The 23,210-nt window shown below is 31.7% G+C and overlaps 1 protein-coding gene across 1 annotated transcript in view; it reads left to right on the forward strand.

Moving 5' to 3' along the window:
• Positions 1 to 991: 991 nt before the first annotated feature.
• The window catches only part of LOC148620040 (uncharacterized), a 29,623-nt gene continuing 7,404 nt past the window's right edge, over positions 992 to 23,210 (forward strand). The window contains exons 1-4 of the mRNA XM_088580617.1: positions 992 to 1,172; positions 1,862 to 2,014; positions 2,749 to 4,057; positions 7,243 to 7,361. Of these exons, the coding sequence (XP_088436743.1) occupies positions 1,043 to 1,172; positions 1,862 to 2,014; positions 2,749 to 2,807 (342 nt within the window). The 5' untranslated portion in view covers positions 992 to 1,042 and the 3' untranslated portion in view covers positions 2,808 to 4,057; positions 7,243 to 7,361. The remainder of the gene's footprint in view (positions 1,173 to 1,861; positions 2,015 to 2,748; positions 4,058 to 7,242; positions 7,362 to 23,210) is intronic.

The raw sequence follows: 23,210 nt of genomic DNA on the forward strand, positions 1-23,210 counted from the left end.
ACATTTCTTTTTTTCATTATAATGTATAAAATATTGTTTATGTCATACACTAAGTACACAATTCTTCCATAATTTACCCCGGAGCACTGGGCTATTTTAGGTTATACATGAATTGAGTTTATTGTTTGAATTTTATTTCGATATTTATGACGAATCGAACTCTCCTTGTCACTTAATTTGGCTTGGAATCAAGCATTGTAAAACAAAAATTATGCTAAATATTATACTTGATTTTTCACGGCGACGTCTATTATTTTTCTGAGTTTGAGAGGCATTCTCGAAGCCGAACTACACCCAATCTCCTGCGCTGAGGGTATATTGGCTATTTCAAAGATTTGCATCTCTACCACACTTGGTACTTAACCCCGCCTCTATATGTAAATAAGTACAGTACAACAGAAATAGCTGCGCAGATTTGTAACGAGTAGTGTTCATACCTTATGATTTTTTTACATTCAATTTAGCAGAACATATGAGCGAGCTCAGTGATACATAGTTATAGATTTGGGGAAGAGATTGCCTTACATGGTACATGCTTTATATGTCACCTAGGTTAAAGCTAATTTAAGCTAAAGCTGAACATAGCAATATGAAATGGATGTGTGCGATACATATATAAATCGATTCAAATTGGAGCAAACACGCTTACCGAACACTTCCAATTTTGTACCAAAAATGAATATTTGAACATCAAAGTACAGCAAATGTGGATCTCTGTTAAGCTAATCATAAGGCAATAATGCAAGACAATATAATCTTCACAAAGGTAACTGAAATATATGTCACAGATACACACCACAAACAATTCACAATCGTATTTCTAATTTACCTCCATTATATCCCCACTTCCACTTATTGATACTTTTGTAACTTAAGGATAACTTTACCTTTGATAATTTAAGGCCTTTTGTAGTAAATGACAAGGTTTGTATCAGTATATTATTCATACAAATTTTGTTTGGATGATCTGTTTAGGCTTCCATACACACGACTGTTGTAAAGTGTCACGTTCCTGTTATCTCCGGGAAGCTCTCCATAAACAATGCATTCAAAATTTAGAATCTTAATTTTTAACGTTTACTTATTATTCCAGGTACTAAGTTGTAATAAAAATGAACCAAACATCTGTAAAGCGCTTGAAGACAATATGGCATATCTGAAACGCGAAAATGGTAAGTTCAACCTACATTTGAACTAATGACGAGAATCGCTATATAGATTAGATTACATTTTGGGTATTCAGTGTGTTTTACGATATAAAACTATATGAACATTGAACTCATGATTTGGTAATCAGGTTGTCTTTTGATTACAGATTTTCAATACCATTTATTCCTAGACCAGCACGTTAAAAACACAATTTGTGTGACATTTCCACACAGAGAAGCTGAACATTTGACTCAAGTTGAATGCAAAATATTGTGAATAGGCCTTGAAAATTCCGTAAATTGTCCATGAATTTGATAGTTTTTGAGTAAAAGGTGTCCGACTTGATCCTCAACGGTATCTTGAATCAGTCAACCTAACAATAGTAAAAAAAGTATGAGGGAGGATTTAATTTTATAAACTAACTTGCAATAGAAAAGTGGCTTGTCCGTCTTCATAAAGTCCTTCATAAGAGAACAGTCCATGTATTAATAATACTGAACTATATTTTTATTGATTCACACAAACCTTTGTCTTACAATATTATGTGAAAAGTTTGGAGCCTTCATGTAATCATTTTCTTTTTGTTTACATGTTTCCTCAGACAAGAATATTTCCTTGTACTCACAAGGCAATGTGCACAAGTATCACGTTTACTTAGGTAGATAAAAGATTAGTTTTAAGGACGTTCAGAATATTCATTTTCTTTCTTCAGATGGACTTCGCCATATTGTAGCAAATACAGTAATAAGTCTGGAAAAAATACAGCTATCTATGAAAAATATGCAGGAACAGTTTAAAACTGAGCTACAAATGATGCATAAAATGTTGCATGAAAGCAATGTGCGATTTAACAAGCGTCAAGGGGGTAAGTCATTTAATATTCCTTTTAGGATATTACTTCCAATTTCGTTGTTACTCGAAAGTTTATTGGCTTAAAAAGCCCAGCGTGATCAACAATATATGCTAGGTCATAGTGAAAATTGATACCTGCGATAATTTAAATCGACATATTCATGCACTGATGCATTATTGCCCGCTTGAAATGTTCAAACTGTGTCTTTTTATCTTTTTAAGCACCACTCATTATAAAATTCAGACACCGTCCATACTAAAGTGATTCAGGGTGAAGAAAAAACACCGAACAAACAATGTTTTTTTCAATCTACATATTATATAATTTTATGTAACAGTTGTCCCTTCCATATTCAGATCTGTACTTTGGAGAAAATCATACATTAATCTCCCACAAAAATCAACCAAATCGAACAAAATCAAGAACGATAGCTGTTGCAAAGTGCTACTTTCGTTTACATTATATATGGATTATATCTAAAAAGCGCAACACCCACATGAAAAACTATGAATGGTTATGTTGTCTTTTAACTGATTCTTAATAAGAAATAGAAGCGAATTCGTTGGGTTTTTAACATGCATAGATAACCTCCTGTCTGTTTTATACAGACTGATACTTAAAGCATTATTTCTATACAATATTAGGGACACAATAAACTAAGATATTTGAAAGTGAAACAAAAATTTTCTATTTTATTTTCCCACATTAATCTAAAACTTAATGATTGCATTTTTACATTTTTGCAGAAACTCCAAGCGTTGCATTTACGTACGTCATTAATGTTGATCAAGGTCATTTAGGTTGAGATCAAACCATCAAATTTGATACAAAAGTTACAGACGTCACGTCTACTTATGACCCGTTCAGTGGTGTATTTATTGCTCCAATATCCGGATACTATGCCTTTTTCATAAACATCAGAGCCATCCGTTCTAATACATGCTGGGTAGATATTGTTAAAGAAGGAACTCGATTGGGAACGGCATTCACTGAGAGCAATATCAGCGACAGTGACTCTTCCATGGTGACTGCGCAAGTCGAAAAAGGGAATCACGTGTACGTCCAAAACAAAGAATATAAGCAAACGAAGTGTGTAATCGACGACCTTTCTGTATTTTCGGGTTTTCTTTTGTTCCAATCATAACACAAATTAATCGTCTCATGCGAAATAATTTTGTCCAAATTTGGAAACGATAATAAAGATTTGCAAAGCAAGTTGAATTGCATTTAAAAAAAAATATAAATACTGTTCGAGTTGACCTTTGTTATACGGTACTCGGAATTAAATCAAATAGTTAACAGCCACTATAGTTCAATTTTGTATGACTTTTCAAATTAGACAAGATGGAGGTGTTTGAAAATTTCTTCAAAGTGAGATGGTGTCACAAATCTTTTGATTGGCACTGAAGAGCTAGTATCGAACATTTCAACTCGTTTACATTGAACGCGCAAGACATTATTTGCAAGGTTTGGAGATTAATAATTGATGACAACCTAAAAAACCCTTCTAATTGAAACGTCAATACTAGAATGAATACTAACAATGAATATTAATCTATTTTAAGTCATTGGCAAGTAAAATTTATTGCCTTCATTGTCTGCCATATCTAAATATTTAAACAATCTAACAATGAGATATGATCACCTACACCTTGACTTTTTATAGAGATGATGATTAGTTTTATGCTCTCAGAAAAAAAGATCACAAATGTCTTTTCAAAATTAAATAATAGACATTTCAGATTTTGAAAAAAACCTGTTTGGTTTTATACAAGACGAATTTCCATGAAATAATTCTAGTAAAATGAAAAGTGCAATAAATTATTATTTTTTTACAAACTAATCCAGTTGCCTTTTTGACCATATACTAGTATTTGTTATCACGTATGAACTGTCTTCATTTGTCCATTGTTGTCCTGATTATACTTAAGGGGACTATGGTACTTTGCCGGGGTTGGAGACTTTTTACAGCACATAATCTCTAATCATTACGCAAGGTGCCACCAGAGACATTCTAATCATTACGAAAGTAAATGAATGGTACTGATCTGAAAAGTAAGTAATACATTTTATGCAGTAGATATCGAAAATGTTTAGGAATATGGTGAAAAAATGTCGATGCACTACCGACGAACCTTCCACATATGTTATTACAACTGGTAGTAATCTGAATGGGCTTCATTCAATTGTTTATTGAAACACTGCGTTTCCAACTCTAGCTTGTACACGTCGCATTTCAGTTACCAGTTTCCTATGGAGATATTATCTTGTCAGTTTGTATTTGATCTGAGTTCGACGATTAAATATATTTTCGTTACTTATGACCAATCAAATGCTTCTTATCTATTAATATGGATTGATATCGAACATTTAAATATCTTGTAAATCAAGAAAAATGGTATAGTAACTTTACTGAAAACAAAATTTTAAGCTTTTATCCTTGAAACATCTATACTAGAATTAAATTCTTAACTTGAATTTTATTTATTTTAACTGATTAGCACATGCAATCTACTTCCTACATTGTCAGCAATATCTTTTAGTATTTAAACAATCTGGCTATGATAATATATAACCTACACCTATTTCAAAGATGCTGTTGATAAATTTTATGCTCTTAGAAAAAGAATCACAAATGTATATTTAACACGAGCTAATTGACATTTCTTAATGTGAAAATAAACACCTTTTATGTTTTATACGAATACGAATCTCCGATAAAATTACAGGAAACGAATGAAATGTGTCATATAATATTACATCACCTACATTAGATAAGCCCATGGTAAAATTGATGTTTAAATACTAAGTAGAGCTGAGCTTTTCCATTCTGTTTGTGTTGCTTAAGATGTTCAAATTGTGTCTTTTTATCATTTTAAAGCATATTTTTTCGAGCGACTTCATATATAAATATAAACAAACGAATTGTGTAATTGACGACCTTTCTGTATTTTCGGGTTTTCTGTTGTTCCAATCATAAAATAAATTGATTTCATTAAAATAATTTTGTTCAAATTTGGAAACGATAATAAAGATATAAAAAGCAAACTGAATTGGACTTATTTAAAACAAATGTATTACAATACTCAGAATTAAATAAAATAGTATACAACCACTTATAACCACCAGCTATATTGTGTATGGATTCTCAAATTGGACAAGATGGTGGAATTGTTTTCGTTGTCAGGGTATCACAAAAATACGCACAGAAGAGCTAGTATAGAAAATTTCTATTTTAAACTCATTTACATTGAAATCGTAAGACATTTTTACAAGGAGTGGGGGTTGATAATTGATACCCACCTAAAAAAAAGAAAATAAATCCTTCTTATTGAAACATCAATACTTGGATGAATATTTACCATGAATATTTATTTATTTCAACTCATTAGAAAGTAAAATTTATTTCCCCTATTCACAGCAACATCGTCAAGTATTCAAACAATCTAAAAATATACAATGCGATATGATTATGTATAACCAACGCCTTTACAATTTCAAAGATGTTGTTGATAAGTTTTATGCTTTCAGAAAAAGATATCACATATCTGAATAAAAAGAAAAAAAAACCTTTTATGTTTTTATTTTTGAAGAAATTATTCTAAGAAAAGGAAAAGTGCAATAAAATATTATTATTTTCATAGAATAAAAAGCTTACTAACTACGTTGACTTTTTGAACATATACATCATGTACAAGTATTCATAATTACGTGTGAACTGTCACCCCTAAAAATTGTTATTCCTTATTATATTTAAGGCTTTTAATCTTCTACCGGGTACGAGTTTTTTTACAGAAACGTATACAAAATTATAACGCAATGTGCCATCAGTGCCTTTCAATTCATTATGGAATTTTAATGAATGGTACTGATCTAAAAAAGTCAGTAATACATTTTATGCAATAGATATCGAACTTTTTGAGGAATATGCTGAAAAAATGTCAATGCACTCCTGATGAACCTTCCACATTTGTTATTGCAATTGATACTGATCTGAATGGGCTTCCCTCCATCGTATATTGAAAGAATGTGTTTCCAACTCTAGCTTGTAAATCTCGCATTTCAGTTACCAGATTCCAATCTAACCAGTATGGAGATATTATCTTTTCAATGACGAATCGAATGTTCCTTATTAATTAATCTGGATTGAAATCATACATACATGTATCTTGTAAACCAAGAATAGTGCAAAATGTTCTCAGCACGATGTACAAAAGCATGCTAGATTAGATTCAAATAGTACTTAATTTCTCCGCAGTAATCGCCTAATTTTTATACTGAATATTAAAAACAGACTGATGAACAGACGACGGTCTACTGAAAACACAAATCTATTTACAAATGCTGGTATTTTTAACGTCCTGGGTACAGGTTACTATGTTTTTACGTTTATATTCGGAGGCGGCTGCACAAGAAGGTTAAACACTTGGTACTGCGTTCACGAAGAGCTCCGACAAATCTACTGTCGGTGATGCGACATTAGTGACATCATTTGTAGAGAAATGAGATCACGCGTTTATCCAAAACAAACGATATCATAACTTTTTATGTTACATCGGCGATATTTCATAATTTTCAGGATTTCTTTTCTACCAACTATAAATACATGACGATATTTATCACATATACTAAATTTATCTAGCGTGCCATGTGTAATTGAAAAGGGAGTTAACACGGACATATTATCGACCATTTTTAACCAGCTCTACTTGTATTATCTCACAATCACGAATATAATCATTCTCTTGAATTAAAAAAAAAAATAATAATATGAATATTCATGAAATCAATTTCAGCTAAATGACTCAAAAATAGCACCCAAGGTCAAACACACACTTAAGAAAACATAAAAAATAAATAAATAAATAAAAATTCAATTTCCATCCACTTAACCAATTATTTTGTTATTCATCTTAATGGCGCTGTTCCTTTTTATGAAAACAGTTTATCTGTTTTGCCGATCATTCTGGTTGCAGAGGTAATGATAAAGCTGCCCTTTTAAACGGACGACACAGAAAGAATTTTTGTTTTACTATGTTCTCAACGAGTTTCACACATGAAGGCATTAGTATTCTTTTTATCAGCAAAGCGCCAGAAAACGGAAGGTATTAAACAAACGTAGAACGCAAAAAACAAAACAAAACAAAACAAAACAAATACAAAACACAACAAATCACAACAAAAAAGACACATCAATCTTTTTTTCTTTCAATTGAGATTGGTTTTTGTCTTTATTGTAGTCGATGAGCATGCTTGACAAATATTTTCGCGGATTAGAAAGAAATTTCCTCGAGGAAGACTACCTCGCCGTAAAGACAAAAGGATCAATTAAAATCGTGGATTTAAGGAAAACTGTCATGTAAGTAAAGGCAATTTACCAATCCAGCAGTAAGGTTTCACGATCGAAAAATCATATCAGCTATTTTTTTCGACCGCCACAATAACACAATAAAACTTTAAACAAAAAGACACTATTATTTTGATATTCTGTATAATATAAAGTCCTCCTATAAGGCGATTTATTCATTCGACATTTATACTACATTTTACTAAAATAATTGGATTGATTGTTTTTCAACATTGCATTTGAAAAATAATAAAAAAAAAACTATCTAGAAATTAATCATTGACGCAAAGCTTTGTACCAGACAACACTCTAGTGTAGTTCTCGGTAGCAACGGATATCAAATGAAAAGATAAGTCACACGTGAGCCTCTTTGTCAAAATTTCGATACACCTGCCGAGTTTTATGGGAAACCTCTAAACAAACGTATTGATAAAACACTTTCAAGTTTGATATTAACCGCATTTCATAATTACATAATGTGCATGTAATCTGTCATTGTTTTTAATAGTTTTTTTTAATTGTTTAAAAAGTTGACGTCAGTAACAAATATAACTGTCAGCTAATTAGCAAAGTTTAAGATAGGATATTGATAATATCAACTTGTATTTATTCATTTGATACGATGCAGAAAATACCTGTCTTCTCTGGCACAGAGAGACAAACATGCAAAGATAAGGTTTTATGGATATAACAGATATTGACATTGAATTTCAAAATTGCATATCGTGATAATTATAAGATGGGTGCAGCCGAAAACATACCCCACGTGATATGTTTGTGTCTATCAGTCAGTTTAGCAGTTAGTGCTCTCATTTCCAGAAATTGTGGAACTTAACAAACATTGTAATGTCTCAGTGAAATTGGCAGCTTTCAGATCTTCTTTTAGTTTTCGCTATTAAGTGTACGTGTTTGTAAGAATCAGGCAAAATGGGAAACATGCATGTCAAACAACCCCACCGATCTGACCATACGATATCACTCCATGATGCTTTCTCTGTTTGAAAAGACCTTTATTTGATCTCTGCATCACTGGCTTTACTCAGACATTTTTCAATAGAATCTTAGAAAAATGATGTTTTGGGCAGAGTTATCTGCCCTTGAAATGTCCATTTTCAGTCCATTTCAATGAAGTTGTAACTCAATGGGCCAGCTTAATATGGAAAATCTTGTCTGTTTTCCTTGATTCTAATGGTGCAAATAGTCGAATTACAAGATAAAAATAATAGGTTTTTTTTTACCATGTTTCACCTACTGCCTGATTCTTACAGGCACTGACACTTAAGAAAACACAGTTTTTTTTAACTTATTGATTGTTAAACTATAATATTGAAACGAGAACAGTTAGTAACAACATATCGGACAATAAACTTTCCCAAAAAAGTTTATTTCTTTTCCTATGGAGCCATGGCTTTATGTCTTACGGAACCCTGTAATAGAATCATGCTCTTCCAAAACATTAACAAGATAAAAATGGAAGGCGCCTTTCAATTTCTCGTTATTCGTTTTTTTTTTTACCTTTTTTACAAACTTTTAAACGTTGTAAATACTTTTCATTTTGCGTTTTATAACCCTTTTCACGCTTATCATTTTAGCTACGTTTTCTTATTGTGCTAATGGGCTTTTTTTTATATTAAGTAAAAGTCAGGGTCTGTTTTCCGTGCCTATTCCATATTTTTTATGGCTCTTTTCGAACATTGCTCGAAGCATTTTATCCCTTTATCTTGTTTCATTGTTTATATATTGCTTTGAAAATCTAAAATTTATCATTCTCTAAAATGTAGCATTAATGTAACGACTTTTAAGCGCAACAGAGAAGCTACATCTATATCATTTTCAACCGAATGACTGTACCATGCAAACATGTCTTATTTCACTTTGATGTTAATATTTACTGAATTATTCTAGCTGGTTTTTAGTGCAAACGAAATTCAGATGTATAATGTTTAATTGAAATTTATTCATACGGAAAATATGCCATATTTCAAAGGGAACATCGGAAGTGCAGATAACACTATTGTCATTTATCCCTTCCTGTTTAATTGCTATTTTAGCAGAAAGCTAACAGAGAAAACGCAAACAATTTCTCCAAGTTGGGATATGGATTGATATAAAAGCGACGATTGGGAATTCTTGTGTATTAACAAATGATTGTACGCGTCTTTGAAATAATGAAAAATCCTATGATTCGATAATTCGGTAACAAGAACGGCGACTTTAGTATGGAATGTGTAATATATCTTGATCGCAGACAAGGGATAATGCATTAGCTTCCAACGAATTGGAAGGAATCGAGAGACAGTTTTAGTAATAACAAAAGCACAGGAATGATTCAGATAAAGGAAAAAATCTTGATCTAAAAGAAGCTAAAAATGACCTCGTTTTGATATTTCTTCTTTCATTATCCTCAATGTCAAAATGGAATCTATTATAGAAGACAATCGTGCATTGTAGGTTATGAGAGAATAATTATTCAATTTTTCCATAATTGAGAAAATGAATGGAAACTTAATGAAGTTATATAACTTTTGTTAACTAAGCCATGTTATATCGCCAACAGCATTATTAAAAAGATTGCAAGTAATCAAGCATACGGGAAGTACACAGCTTTATTATTTAGCATCCTTATTTTTTCTGGTAATGAATATTCCGCGTTTAATATATGAGCTTAGAAACTGACAGCCTTCGGCATATAGATGATTTGTTCGAAGCAGTTTATATTAGTTTAATTAAAGTGTAGATAATGTTCTTTTATTATCTTGAAATTCAATTAAAGTACATTCATGGTGAAAAGCCGGAATGATTACAAAAGCAAATGTCCATAACGATACCAGTGAAATTAGGAATAGTACGAATAGAAGTTATGAAAACAAATTTGTTCAAACTGTTTAAGTTTACATAGGCACGAGCTTAATTGATACTAGATAGAATCAATATTTGCGAGGTAAATATGTTTGGGTTTCGTTGCTTTGTTTTCCAAACAAAAAGGAAAACACCCCTTGATTGTAAAAACCAGAGTCATTTCCTAAATTTTTTAAAACAATTCCTCATGAAGTAAATACAACTCTTTGAATGCATCATATCTTAAATTCTTTATGTTTGAGAAGAAAGAAAGCTAAAGGAATATTAAATAATGGAATTTTATTCAATCAGCTGCTTTTCGATTTAGAACTAGCTTACAAAAAAACGAGTAATCTTTCGAGGTAGATACAGTTTTTTATCTTGTGTCCTATTGTTAAAGTGGTTGTATTCTGTATCGATCTGAATTCACATTTTTTTGTAGTTTTATTGTTGTATTTTCCCACCTCTGTCCAAAGTTAGATCGAGAGCTGAGCACTCACAAACAAGTTAAAACCTGACACATACGTTTAGTGCCTGTCCCAATCTAGTGGCTCTTTTCACAAAAAATCGTAGAGTAAAATTAGTCGTAAGTTATGACGTCACAATACTTTTATTACTATGACGTCAGAACTTACGACTAATTTTACACTTACGGTTTTTTGTGAAAAGGACCACAGGAACTTATAGTCTAATTGTTTTTGTGTTCATTGTTATTTGTTCTACGTTTTTACAGATTTGGTCGATAGTTGTTTCACTTAACTATTCTGGAGCCTTTAACAGCCTAATTGATCGTATGGATTTTATTCATCATTGAAACAGTAGAAGTTTAAGTAGCACTCCAGCTAAGAATCATGCAAATGTGATACATGGTTGGAAAGCCTACATATTTTTATTTTTGATATTTTGTTTAAAATGCTTTAGTAAACAAAAATTAACATTTGGTTTTTTATATAACCTGTGCTAATAGGAGATAAAAATTGTATAGAATGCACTGTATAATTCAAAATTAAGGGAGATAACTCTGTGAAAGACACATAAATACAATAGAACCTATTGGATTTTCAATGTTGATTATCTCCTAAGAGCAGCAGACTTGATTGATTATTTACACATTTCATAATATAGATCCATAAAGCAACTTGATCACAAAAATAAAAAAAATATTTTTTGGGTGTATCACTTTTTTTTCAGATTTTGCATGATTCTTACAAAGACAGCTACTTAATTGTTCGTTGCTTGGCTTTTTTTGGCTTTTCATACCACATCTTCTATTTTTATAAGTATTTTTGAATGAGAAAAGTGAAACATTCGTCATAAGAACGGGTGTAATGTGTATTAAAAAATTTAAAAAAAGGAAGATTGAGCAGTATGAAAGTGAGGTTTAATACATTATAGGGAAATTACAAATTTAACCTTGGAAATGGTGGAACGAAGAAAGTGAAATTCTGAACTCAAAAAAATCTTTAACGATGGTAGAGGAAAACATGAGTGATAAGGGTAAACAATATCATGTAAGTGGACAATGCTATATAGACATTTAGTCAATTGGAAGTAGAGAAGGGATGTATTAGGTTTTGTGAAAATATAAGTGTAAAAGGGTATGGGAATTTCTGGATATTTATGCAAATAGGAGGAAGCAACGGTATATGGAAATAGAGAAAAATGGATTGGAAGCAATACCCTATAAGGGTTTAAGATAATTATAAATTGCAGATAAAATACAAGTATTAGAATTTTTGGGGATTGAAAAGTAGAATTTAAGACAATGCGGTATGATCTGAAGGCTCAATTCATAGGAATTAAGATATGAGCACTACAGAAAAAGGCAATGTTTCATTTGGGCCTTGAAATCCGGGCTTGAACTACTTTTAGTATACGAAATTATGCCAAGTAATTGGTTAAAAAAGCTGATTACCGGGGTATGTGGTTTGTGGATTAGGATTTTAGTGATTGTGACAACCGTGTTTTTTTTGTGTTTTAAGTTATGGAAAATGAAAAATCAACAATGCAATGAGATTTTAGCGCAATGCAATAAAAAGATGGTTTATGGTAAATTAAACAATACTGAGTGAGACAATAAGGCATAGGGAACTGAACAACTAGTTTGTACGTATCAAACATAATAAAGAAAAAAAAAACCATTATAAGAATAAATAAATTAATACATAATATAATAAGAATAAAATGATATAATAAACATATAAATATTATATAAAATTTAGGCTCAGTCTATTAAGTTACAATTAAAAGCAATAATAATAATAATAATAATAACAATAATAATAATAATAATAATGTTAAAAAAATAACGATATTAGAAATAATAATAAAACAAAAAACAAAAAGAACGAAATAAGACTCTAGAACCGTCTGATATAGAAACCTTAGACTGCCAACAAATCACACTGCAGGCATAGGCATGACTTATCTCAAAGATCGACTCGATGTATCAAAAATCATCACAGCACATTGAACTGATTTCAGTGAATGACTTCTTAATCAACAGGATGATCCATTGCCCACATTTTAGTATGCCGTTGCGATAGACATTCATCTTAGATTCAACTACAATTTCCCCGCATCGGTACATATCAAGGAATTCTATCTGATCTTTTCAATAAAATTGGCTGCAATTTTGTCTGATATAGACGCATGCTATCAGCATATTTGCTGCTAATGTTCGTTTATCAGCTGTCTAGCATTACGCTTAATAGATATGTACACAAACAAACTGCAAGTTATACAATTTTTCCTGGTTTTGAGCGATTCGATATGCGTCCCATCTTTTGAAAGGTTAACAATTTATAAACGTACAAATCGTTTTTTTTTATCCAACGCATCAGTGACAGGAACGTCAAATTTGATATCATAATTTTTTATTCGGCGAATGAGAAAAAAAATCCATTTTGACTTCCAGTATTATTGCAACCGGTATAATAAACGTTGTCCAATTGTAGTCAATTTCTTAAACTTAAAAGGTTTCATGTAAAAAAAAATTATTTCGTTTGGTAAAATTCAATTACACAGAACTTATTTATATTTTTGGGGAAGCATTAATAAAAACTCCAATCTCGAAATTATATTCTTATCAAATATCTTCCCAAAAGATAGATTTCTGAAACACAATCGGTTTCTTAAGCGGCATGATATTTACTCGGTGCAAGAATCACGATGTGTCAAAACTAACTATGTTACGTTTGAAATACGATTGTTCATTAATATTTCCGCAAATCATTAAAAAAACGACCAAATTTATAGTACATGATTAATGTTCTAAAATTAAGTATTTGTAAGAATCAGGCAAGATGTGAAAAATCAGAAACATGCATGTCAAAACCCACCGGATCTGACAATAAAATACCACTTCAGGATGCTTTCTCTATTTGAAAAGACCATTATTTAATTACTGCATCACAGGCTTGGCTCACAAATTTCATTAGAATGTCAGAAAAAGTTTTTTTATAGAGATATTTGACCTTGAAGTAATAATTTTCAGTGCACTTCAATGAAATTGTAACGCAATGCACCAACATGATATGGATAATATTGTCTTTTCCTTGATTTTAATGGTGCAAATAGTCAAATTACACTAGTATCATAATGGTGGATTTTTTCATACCATGTTTCACCCACTGCCTGATTCTTACAGAGACTGACACTTAAGTATATACTAACTGACATTCACCATGTGATTTGTAGCCAGAACAGTTATAATATTCTGACATGCTGGTGATTTACCATTTAACTGTAATAAAACTATTATAATAGTGGGTGTATTCGAATGGCGACTATTCACGTTAAATCTCGCGTGAGCACTCTATTTTTGTTCTTTGCAGCTTGTAAGGTTTCATTCAATTAATTTCTAAGGGTACCTTGTCTATGAATTATAGAACATTATGACACCGGATTCTGATGAACCAATTTAAACTGCGTTCCCTGTAAAGAACTCTTCGTGGAAAGATCTTACTTTGTTCTCATTTCATGCAATTTATGGATTGAAAATTACATAACTTTATTAGTTTCTAGCTTTCATTTTGAAACCAATTATCCCAGATATAAAGAGTGCTAGTTGGAAGATTGGAAGTCAATCTAGATGGATCAACAAGTATCAAAGTAGATATAACGGGCAAAATGATGTAAATGCTTAATTTAAAATACAATTGTTCCCCTAATTCATTGTTTAATTTTACTATGTAAGTACCAATCCATATAAAATTCAGATACTACCTATAGCAGAGGTGATTCACGGAACCGAAAAAAATGATGCTTATTCAATGAATATATGCCATAATTTAAGTAAGTAAAGTACTTTTTTTGTTTACGTATATGTTTTTTTTTTATTTTCGACTCCAATCAAGAACTACAACTCTCTCAAAGTGTCAAGTTTATACACAATCTATCTAATTCTTATTTCAAATGGCGATAATTTTATGACGAACTAAGACTTCGTATGTGGTCTGTAACTGTTCCTCAATAAGAAATGCTAGTGAAACTGTAGGCTAAAAACCACTAATTCCACTTTCCATAGGCTTCTATGCTAATTTCACAATATTCAATGGCTTCTCTGGACTTTACCTTAACTTTAACCTGCAGAGGACTATATATCAGCATGATCCTACATATGTCAGCTCACAATCCTCAGAATGGCATGTGGGGTTAGCAGACTTGCAGTGCAGTACTGGTCACCGGAAGTGAAGGGTCTATAAATAGCATGGGAAATCCCAGTGTTTTCACAAGATAGGGGTATATTTAAAAATCATTATGGAGATTAGGCTTCACATCACAAGAAGCAAACTGCACCTATAAAATGTACAGAAATGTTTTTCCTTTCAGAAACTGTTTAAATGTTTTAAATAAGATGAGAACTTTTTTCACAGCACTATGAGGAACAGGGGTAATTTCTGCGTAGGACTATTTTTGCGTACGTTCCAAATGCTCATTGGTTGAATTGGTGGTCTGTAACCTAAAGAGTCACTTTTTGTCTTAGAAAAAATAAATAACTATACAGGTATCTTCCTACACACATACTGAATGCATTTGCAAAGTTTCAGTAAAATGTGACAAGCACTTTTTTAAATATTTGATTTTTAAATATAGGGTAACCAAGTTGTGCGAGCAAAAAAGTGACAATATTCTACCATACTTAAATGCATTAAATATTTGCAAAGAACTTTTTCTGACTTTTCAAATAAAAAATATCAATCACAACTTGTTTTTTAACAATATTAATGAAGAAATAGTTTTAAAAGTAATCATTTTCTGAGAAATTGGTCTATTTTTAAAAATTTATTTCTGACATGCCTCCCCCTTTTTCTTGATCACATGTAAAAAATCCTAAATCTTTAAATTTTCACAAAAGGTGATATATTTGGCTTTAAATTTGTAAATACAGTGTTTTCACATTAAAACATGACCAGTAAAGGGCACCTAAAGCAAAAAAAGTACTCAATAATGGATTTTCCATGTTGCCATAGGGGAATGCTGATATGGCCTTAACCGCAGTAATGAAAGTGAGTTTTTCCTCATTTCTAACCTAATTTTTGCTCACATCTACACAAAACTTGATTTCAAGTGCTTATTACCACCATATTTAGGTAAATATAACCCTCAAAGTTTAATATTTGACATTTTTACTAAATTTTCGACACTTTTTACAAGATAGGACATAAAAATCAGCCAAAAAAGACCAATTTTCCATAATTTGGACCTATAACTTAAAAAAATGCATATTTTGAAGGATGTTTGTAGTGTATTTCTCTCATGGCAAAGTTAACAAGATCTTCAAGTAGTTTAAAGCTATTTCAAGAAACTTTTCATTTTGCCATGGCTTCAACTTAAGGCTAAAAACCACTAATTCCACTTTCCATAGGCTTCTATGCTAATTTCACAATATTCAATGGCTTCTCTGGACTTTACCTTAACTTTAACCTGCAGAGGACTATATATCAGCATGATCCTACATATGTCAGCTCACAATCCTCAGAATGGCATGTGGGGTTAGCAGACTTGCAGTGCAGTACTGGTCACCGGAAGTGAAGGGTCTATAAATAGCATGGGAAATCCCAGTGTTTTCACAAGATAGGGGTATATTTAAAAATCATTATGGAGATTAGGCTTCACATCACAAGAAGCAAACTGCACCTATAAAATGTACAGAAATGTTTTTCCTTTCAGAAACTGTTTAAATGTTTTAAATAAGATGAGAACTTTTTTCACAGCACTATGAGGAACAGGGGTAATTTCTGCGTAGGACTATTTTTGCGTACGTTCCAAATGCTCATTGGTTGAATTGGTGGTCTGTAACCTAAAGAGTCACTTTTTGTCTTAGAAAAAATAAATAACTATACAGGTATCTTCCTACACACATACTGAATGCATTTGCAAAGTTTCAGTAAAATGTGACAAGCACTTTTTTAAATATTTGATTTTTAAATATAGGGTAACCAAGTTGTGCGAGCAAAAAAGTGACAATATTCTACCATACTTAAATGCATTAAATATTTGCAAAGAACTTTTTCTGACTTTTCAAATAAAAAATATCAATCACAACTTGTTTTTTAACAATATTAATGAAGAAATAGTTTTAAAAGTAATCATTTTCTGAGAAATTGGTCTATTTTTAAAAATTTATTTCTGACATGCCTCCCCCTTTTTCTTGATCACATGTAAAAAATCCTAAATCTTTAAATTTTCACAAAAGGTGATATATTTGGCTTTAAATTTGTAAATACAGTGTTTTCACATTAAAACATGACCAGTAAAGGGCACCTAAAGCAAAAAAAGTACTCAATAATGGATTTTCCATGTTGCCATAGGGGAATGCTGATATGGCCTTAACCGCAGTAATGAAAGTGAGTTTTTCCTCATTTCTAACCTAATTTTTGCTCACATCTACACAAAACTTGATTTCAAGTGCTTATTACCACCATATTTAGGTAAATATAACCCTCAAAGTTTAATATTTGACATTTTTACTAAATTTTCGACACTTTTTACAAGATAGGACATAAAAATCAGCCAAAAAAGACCAATTTTCCATAATTTGGACCTATAACTTAAAAAAATGCATATTTTGAAGGATGTTTGTAGTGTATTTCTCTCATGGCAAAGTTAACAAGATCTTCAAGTAGTTTAAAGCTATTTCAAGAAACTTTTCATTTTGCCATGGCTTCAACTTAAGGCTAAAAACCACTAATTCCACTTTCCATAGGCTTCTATGCTAATTTCACAATATTCAATGGCTTCTCTGGACTTTACCTTAACTTTAACCTGCAGAGGACTATATATCAGCATGATCCTACATATGTCAGCTCACAATCCTCAGAATGGCATGTGGGGTTAGCAGACTTGCAGTGCAGTACTGGTCACCGGAAGTGAAGGGTCTATAAATAGCATGGGAAATCCCAGTGTTTTCACAAGATAGGGGTATATTTAAAAATCATTATGGAGATTAGGCTTCACATCACAAGAAGCAAACTGCACCTATAAAATGTACAGAAATGTTTTTCCTTTCAGAAACTGTTTAAATGTTTTAAATAAGATGAGAACTTTTTTCACAGCACTATGAGGAACAGGGGTAATTTCTGCGTAGGACTATTTTTGCGTACGTTCCAAATGCTCATTGGTTGAATTGGTGGTCTGTAACCTAAAGAGTCACTTTTTGTCTTAGAAAAAATAAATAACTATACAGGTATCTTCCTACACACATACTGAATGCATTTGCAAAGTTTCAGTAAAATGTGACAAGCACTTTTTTAAATATTTGATTTTTAAATATAGGGTAACCAAGTTGTGCGAGCAAAAAAGTGACAATATTCTACCATACTTAAATGCATTAAATATTTGCAAAGAACTTTTTCTGACTTTTCAAATAAAAAATATCAATCACAACTTGTTTTTTAACAATATTAATGAAGAAATAGTTTTAAAAGTAATCATTTTCTGAGAAATTGGTCTATTTTTAAAAATTTATTTCTGACATGCCTCCCCCTTTTTCTTGATCACATGTAAAAAATCCTAAATCTTTAAATTTTCACAAAAGGTGATATATTTGGCTTTAAATTTGTAAATACAGTGTTTTCACATTAAAACATGACCAGTAAAGGGCACCTAAAGCAAAAAAAGTACTCAATAATGGATTTTCCATGTTGCCATAGGGGAATGCTGATATGGCCTTAACCGCAGTAATGAAAGTGAGTTTTTCCTCATTTCTAACCTAATTTTTGCTCACATCTACACAAAACTTGATTTCAAGTGCTTATTACCACCATATTTAGGTAAATATAACCCTCAAAGTTTAATATTTGACATTTTTACTAAATTTTCGACACTTTTTACAAGATAGGACATAAAAATCAGCCAAAAAAGACCAATTTTCCATAATTTGGACCTATAACTTAAAAAAATGCATATTTTGAAGGATGTTTGTAGTGTATTTCTCTCATGGCAAAGTTAACAAGATCTTCAAGTAGTTTAAAGCTATTTCAAGAAACTTTTCATTTTGCCATGGCTTCAACTTAAGGCTAAAAACCACTAATTCCACTTTCCATAGGCTTCTATGCTAATTTCACAATATTCAATGGCTTCTCTGGACTTTACCTTAACTTTAACCTGCAGAGGACTATATATCAGCATGATCCTACATATGTCAGCTCACAATCCTCAGAATGGCATGTGGGGTTAGCAGACTTGCAGTGCAGTACTGGTCACCGGAAGTGAAGGGTCTATAAATAGCATGGGAAATCCCAGTGTTTTCACAAGATAGGGGTATATTTAAAAATCATTATGGAGATTAGGCTTCACATCACAAGAAGCAAACTGCACCTATAAAATGTACAGAAATGTTTTTCCTTTCAGAAACTGTTTAAATGTTTTAAATAAGATGAGAACTTTTTTCACAGCACTATGAGGAACAGGGGTAATTTCTGCGTAGGACTATTTTTGCGTACGTTCCAAATGCTCATTGGTTGAATTGGTGGTCTGTAACCTAAAGAGTCACTTTTTGTCTTAGAAAAAATAAATAACTATACAGGTATCTTCCTACACACATACTGAATGCATTTGCAAAGTTTCAGTAAAATGTGACAAGCACTTTTTTAAATATTTGATTTTTAAATATAGGGTAACCAAGTTGTGCGAGCAAAAAAGTGACAATATTCTACCATACTTAAATGCATTAAATATTTGCAAAGAACTTTTTCTGACTTTTCAAATAAAAAATATCAATCACAACTTGTTTTTTAACAATATTAATGAAGAAATAGTTTTAAAAGTAATCATTTTCTGAGAAATTGGTCTATTTTTAAAAATTTATTTCTGACATGCCTCCCCCTTTTTCTTGATCACATGTAAAAAATCCTAAATCTTTAAATTTTCACAAAAGGTGATATATTTGGCTTTAAATTTGTAAATACAGTGTTTTCACATTAAAACATGACCAGTAAAGGGCACCTAAAGCAAAAAAAGTACTCAATAATGGATTTTCCATGTTGCCATAGGGGAATGCTGATATGGCCTTAACCGCAGTAATGAAAGTGAGTTTTTCCTCATTTCTAACCTAATTTTTGCTCACATCTACACAAAACTTGATTTCAAGTGCTTATTACCACCATATTTAGGTAAATATAACCCTCAAAGTTTAATATTTGACATTTTTACTAAATTTTCGACACTTTTTACAAGATAGGACATAAAAATCAGCCAAAAAAGACCAATTTTCCATAATTTGGACCTATAACTTAAAAAAATGCATATTTTGAAGGATGTTTGTAGTGTATTTCTCTCATGGCAAAGTTAACAAGATCTTCAAGTAGTTTAAAGCTATTTCAAGAAACTTTTCATTTTGCCATGGCTTCAACTTAAGGCTAAAAACCACTAATTCCACTTTCCATAGGCTTCTATGCTAATTTCACAATATTCAATGGCTTCTCTGGACTTTACCTTAACTTTAACCTGCAGAGGACTATATATCAGCATGATCCTACATATGTCAGCTCACAATCCTCAGAATGGCATGTGGGGTTAGCAGACTTGCAGTGCAGTACTGGTCACCGGAAGTGAAGGGTCTATAAATAGCATGGGAAATCCCAGTGTTTTCACAAGATAGGGGTATATTTAAAAATCATTATGGAGATTAGGCTTCACATCACAAGAAGCAAAATGCACTTATAAAATGTACAGAAATGTTTTTCCTTTCAGAAACTGTTTAAATGTTTTAAATAAGATGAGAACTTTTTTCACAGCACTATGAGGAACAGGGGTAATTTCTGCGTAGGACTATTTTTGCGTACGTTCCAAATGCTCATTGGTTGAATTGGTGGTCTGTAACCTGTAGGGTATTACATCCTATTTGACTTAAAAAACGCTTCTACCTAAGTACCAGTCCACATAAAATTCAGACAGTACAAATGGTATAGTGTTTCATGGTGTTACAAACCCCATCAAACAAACAATGCTTTATCAGTCAGTATATGCTATATAAAACTGAAACCAATAAAATAAAAAAAAATAATAATAAAGAAATAAATAAATATCTATGATCAAGTCGGATAAATGTTGAATCGGTCCCAACTTCTCTGACAATGTATATGAATATCTGCTACTTCAGAAAAGAAGAAGGAATTTTGAGTGAAGCTGTTGTTAAAAAAAACGCAAACGGAATTACGTCGGTTGACATTAACACGAATGTTTTTTACGTGTTATTAGATGCATTACTCTTACTTATGAACCGATTAAACGTTGGTAATACATATTGCGAATATATACTTCTTCGTTTCATTTTTGTATTGTTTACGGTAATTAACTCATTTTCCCTGTGAAGTTTACCGTATATTACAACTAGGAAAACAGTTTTGATAAATATAATTTTATAATTACGACATCACCTTTTGAACTTATATACAAGCCAGGCTATTTTTGTAACACGATCTTGTGATTAAGTAGCTGTCTTTAAAAGAATCATGCTAAATCTGAAAAAGGTGATAAACCCCCAAAAAGACTACATATTTTTATTTTTGTATTTAAGTTGTTTTGTGGGTCTATATTACGAAATGTGTAATTATTCATTCAAATCTGCCTGATCTTAGGAGATAATCAACATTGAAAATCCAATAGATTCTATTATATTTGAGTGTCATTTACAGAGTTATCTCCCTTACTTTTGAATTATACAGTGCATTCTATACAATTTTTATCTCCTATGAGCACGGGTTATATGAAAAACTAAATGTTGATTTCTGTTTATTAAAGCATTTTAAACAAGATATCAAAAATAAAAAAATATGTTGGCTTTCCAACCATCTATCACATTTTGCATAATTCTTAGCTGGTGTGCTACTTAAGTTGTTTGGACATAATAATTGCGCAAATGATTATTGTCAAAGAGTAGTCAATGGAACCAAGGTTCTAGCGGAAATCAAAAGAAAGCAATCCAGGGACAAAGACCAAATATGGAAAACAGACATACACAACAAAGAACATTAAGTAATTAAAATGATACATAAAAAGTAACAAAAGCAAATGAGCAACTCGAACTCCACTAAAAACTCTGAACATGGGCCAGGTGCACCGGTAGGATAAGCGTCTTCTGCTTTTCTAGAAACGCCCGTCGAGTTTCTCATAAAAAGTCAAGGTCGGGGATAGACGAAAGAGGAAAGGAAAACTATGACACGATGAAAAAATCAAACGACGTTTTAAGGTATATGATGTTTTTTTTACCAGGTCAAGGTCAAGATAAGCTTTTGCACAATAAAACTACTGTGAAATCTGTCTTACGGATACTGCCAAATGAGAGCGAAATCTTGTCAAAAAGACAGGTGGTCTTAATAAACATGATAATGGTACATGAAATGCAGCACATTGGGACATTAAAAACCAAAGTTTGTTTAGAGAGGCTATGCCCGAGGATAGGTAGTCGAATAAGTTTTTACCATTTTTATCGAGTTCCCGTTCACCCCCTTTCATCAACCCCAATATGTTTTTCAGGTACCCTGGTACCCCCATTTGTCGCAAAATAAATAAATAGATTAATAACCCCTAGCATTTTGTACTATTTTTGGCTATTTTTGATGCCTTGTTGAGGCAATTTTTTTTTTTTTTTTTTTTTTTTAAATTTTCTTGAAATTATTTATAAAACAACGTAAAGAGAAGCAGTGGACGCTTACCCTACCGTTGTATCTGGTTCACGCTCCCAGTTTTTAGTGGAGTCAGAGTTGCTCATTTACTGTTATTGCTTTGTTTGTATTGTATTGTTTATTTTATGTTCCTTTTTATGTGTGTCTGTCTTCGATGTTTGGTCTTTGCCTCTGGATAACAATTGTTTGATTTCTGCTAGAATCTTGATTACTCTGGCTTTATATATGTAACATGTCTTGGCCTTTTAATAGTATCAAACAGTGATAATGGTCCTCAGCTTTTCCCTGTGAAAATTGATAACTACAACACGAGTGCCGTGGTTTTATCTATCTCATACATGACATTGAAGGAACTACATGCCAGGTTATTATAAAGTGCAAGTTTTCTTTGTGTTGAAGACTTAATTGTGTTTACAAGTTGATACCTTGCCATTAATGTCCTGTTAAAGTTGTCGTCTCGTTTATCTTTTCAATCTATTAACTTGAGCTTTACATGCTAGTAAAAATTTTAAATGGTACTTTTAACAAGGCATTTTAATGTCGTTCTGTTTATCTTTTACGACGATCTATTTGTTCAAGGGAAAAAAGCTAATTTTCCATGATGGCATATATATATATATATAAGAACATACAAGTGATTTACGGCAAAGATGTGCCCTTTAAAGTTCCTTTGTACTTTGAACTAAAAATGAAATAAATAACAAAACGTATTATACCTAATTCGCTTCATTTGTTCGCTTACTTTGTTCACTTAAATTTCCTGTAAGAATTTCAAATGTTTCCTGAAAAAAAAGTATAATTTAAGAAAAAGAGCAGCGCACTCTCTCTCAGTATCATTATAATTTACAAGGAGGAAGTACAACTATGAAAATATAACGAGAATTGATATGGT

Source organism: Perna viridis, chromosome 4 (genome assembly GCF_037379345.1).
Source record: "Perna viridis isolate PV_CMFRI_1.1 ecotype Kerala chromosome 4, ASM3737934v1, whole genome shotgun sequence".
NCBI lineage: Eukaryota > Metazoa > Mollusca > Bivalvia > Mytilida > Mytilidae > Perna > Perna viridis.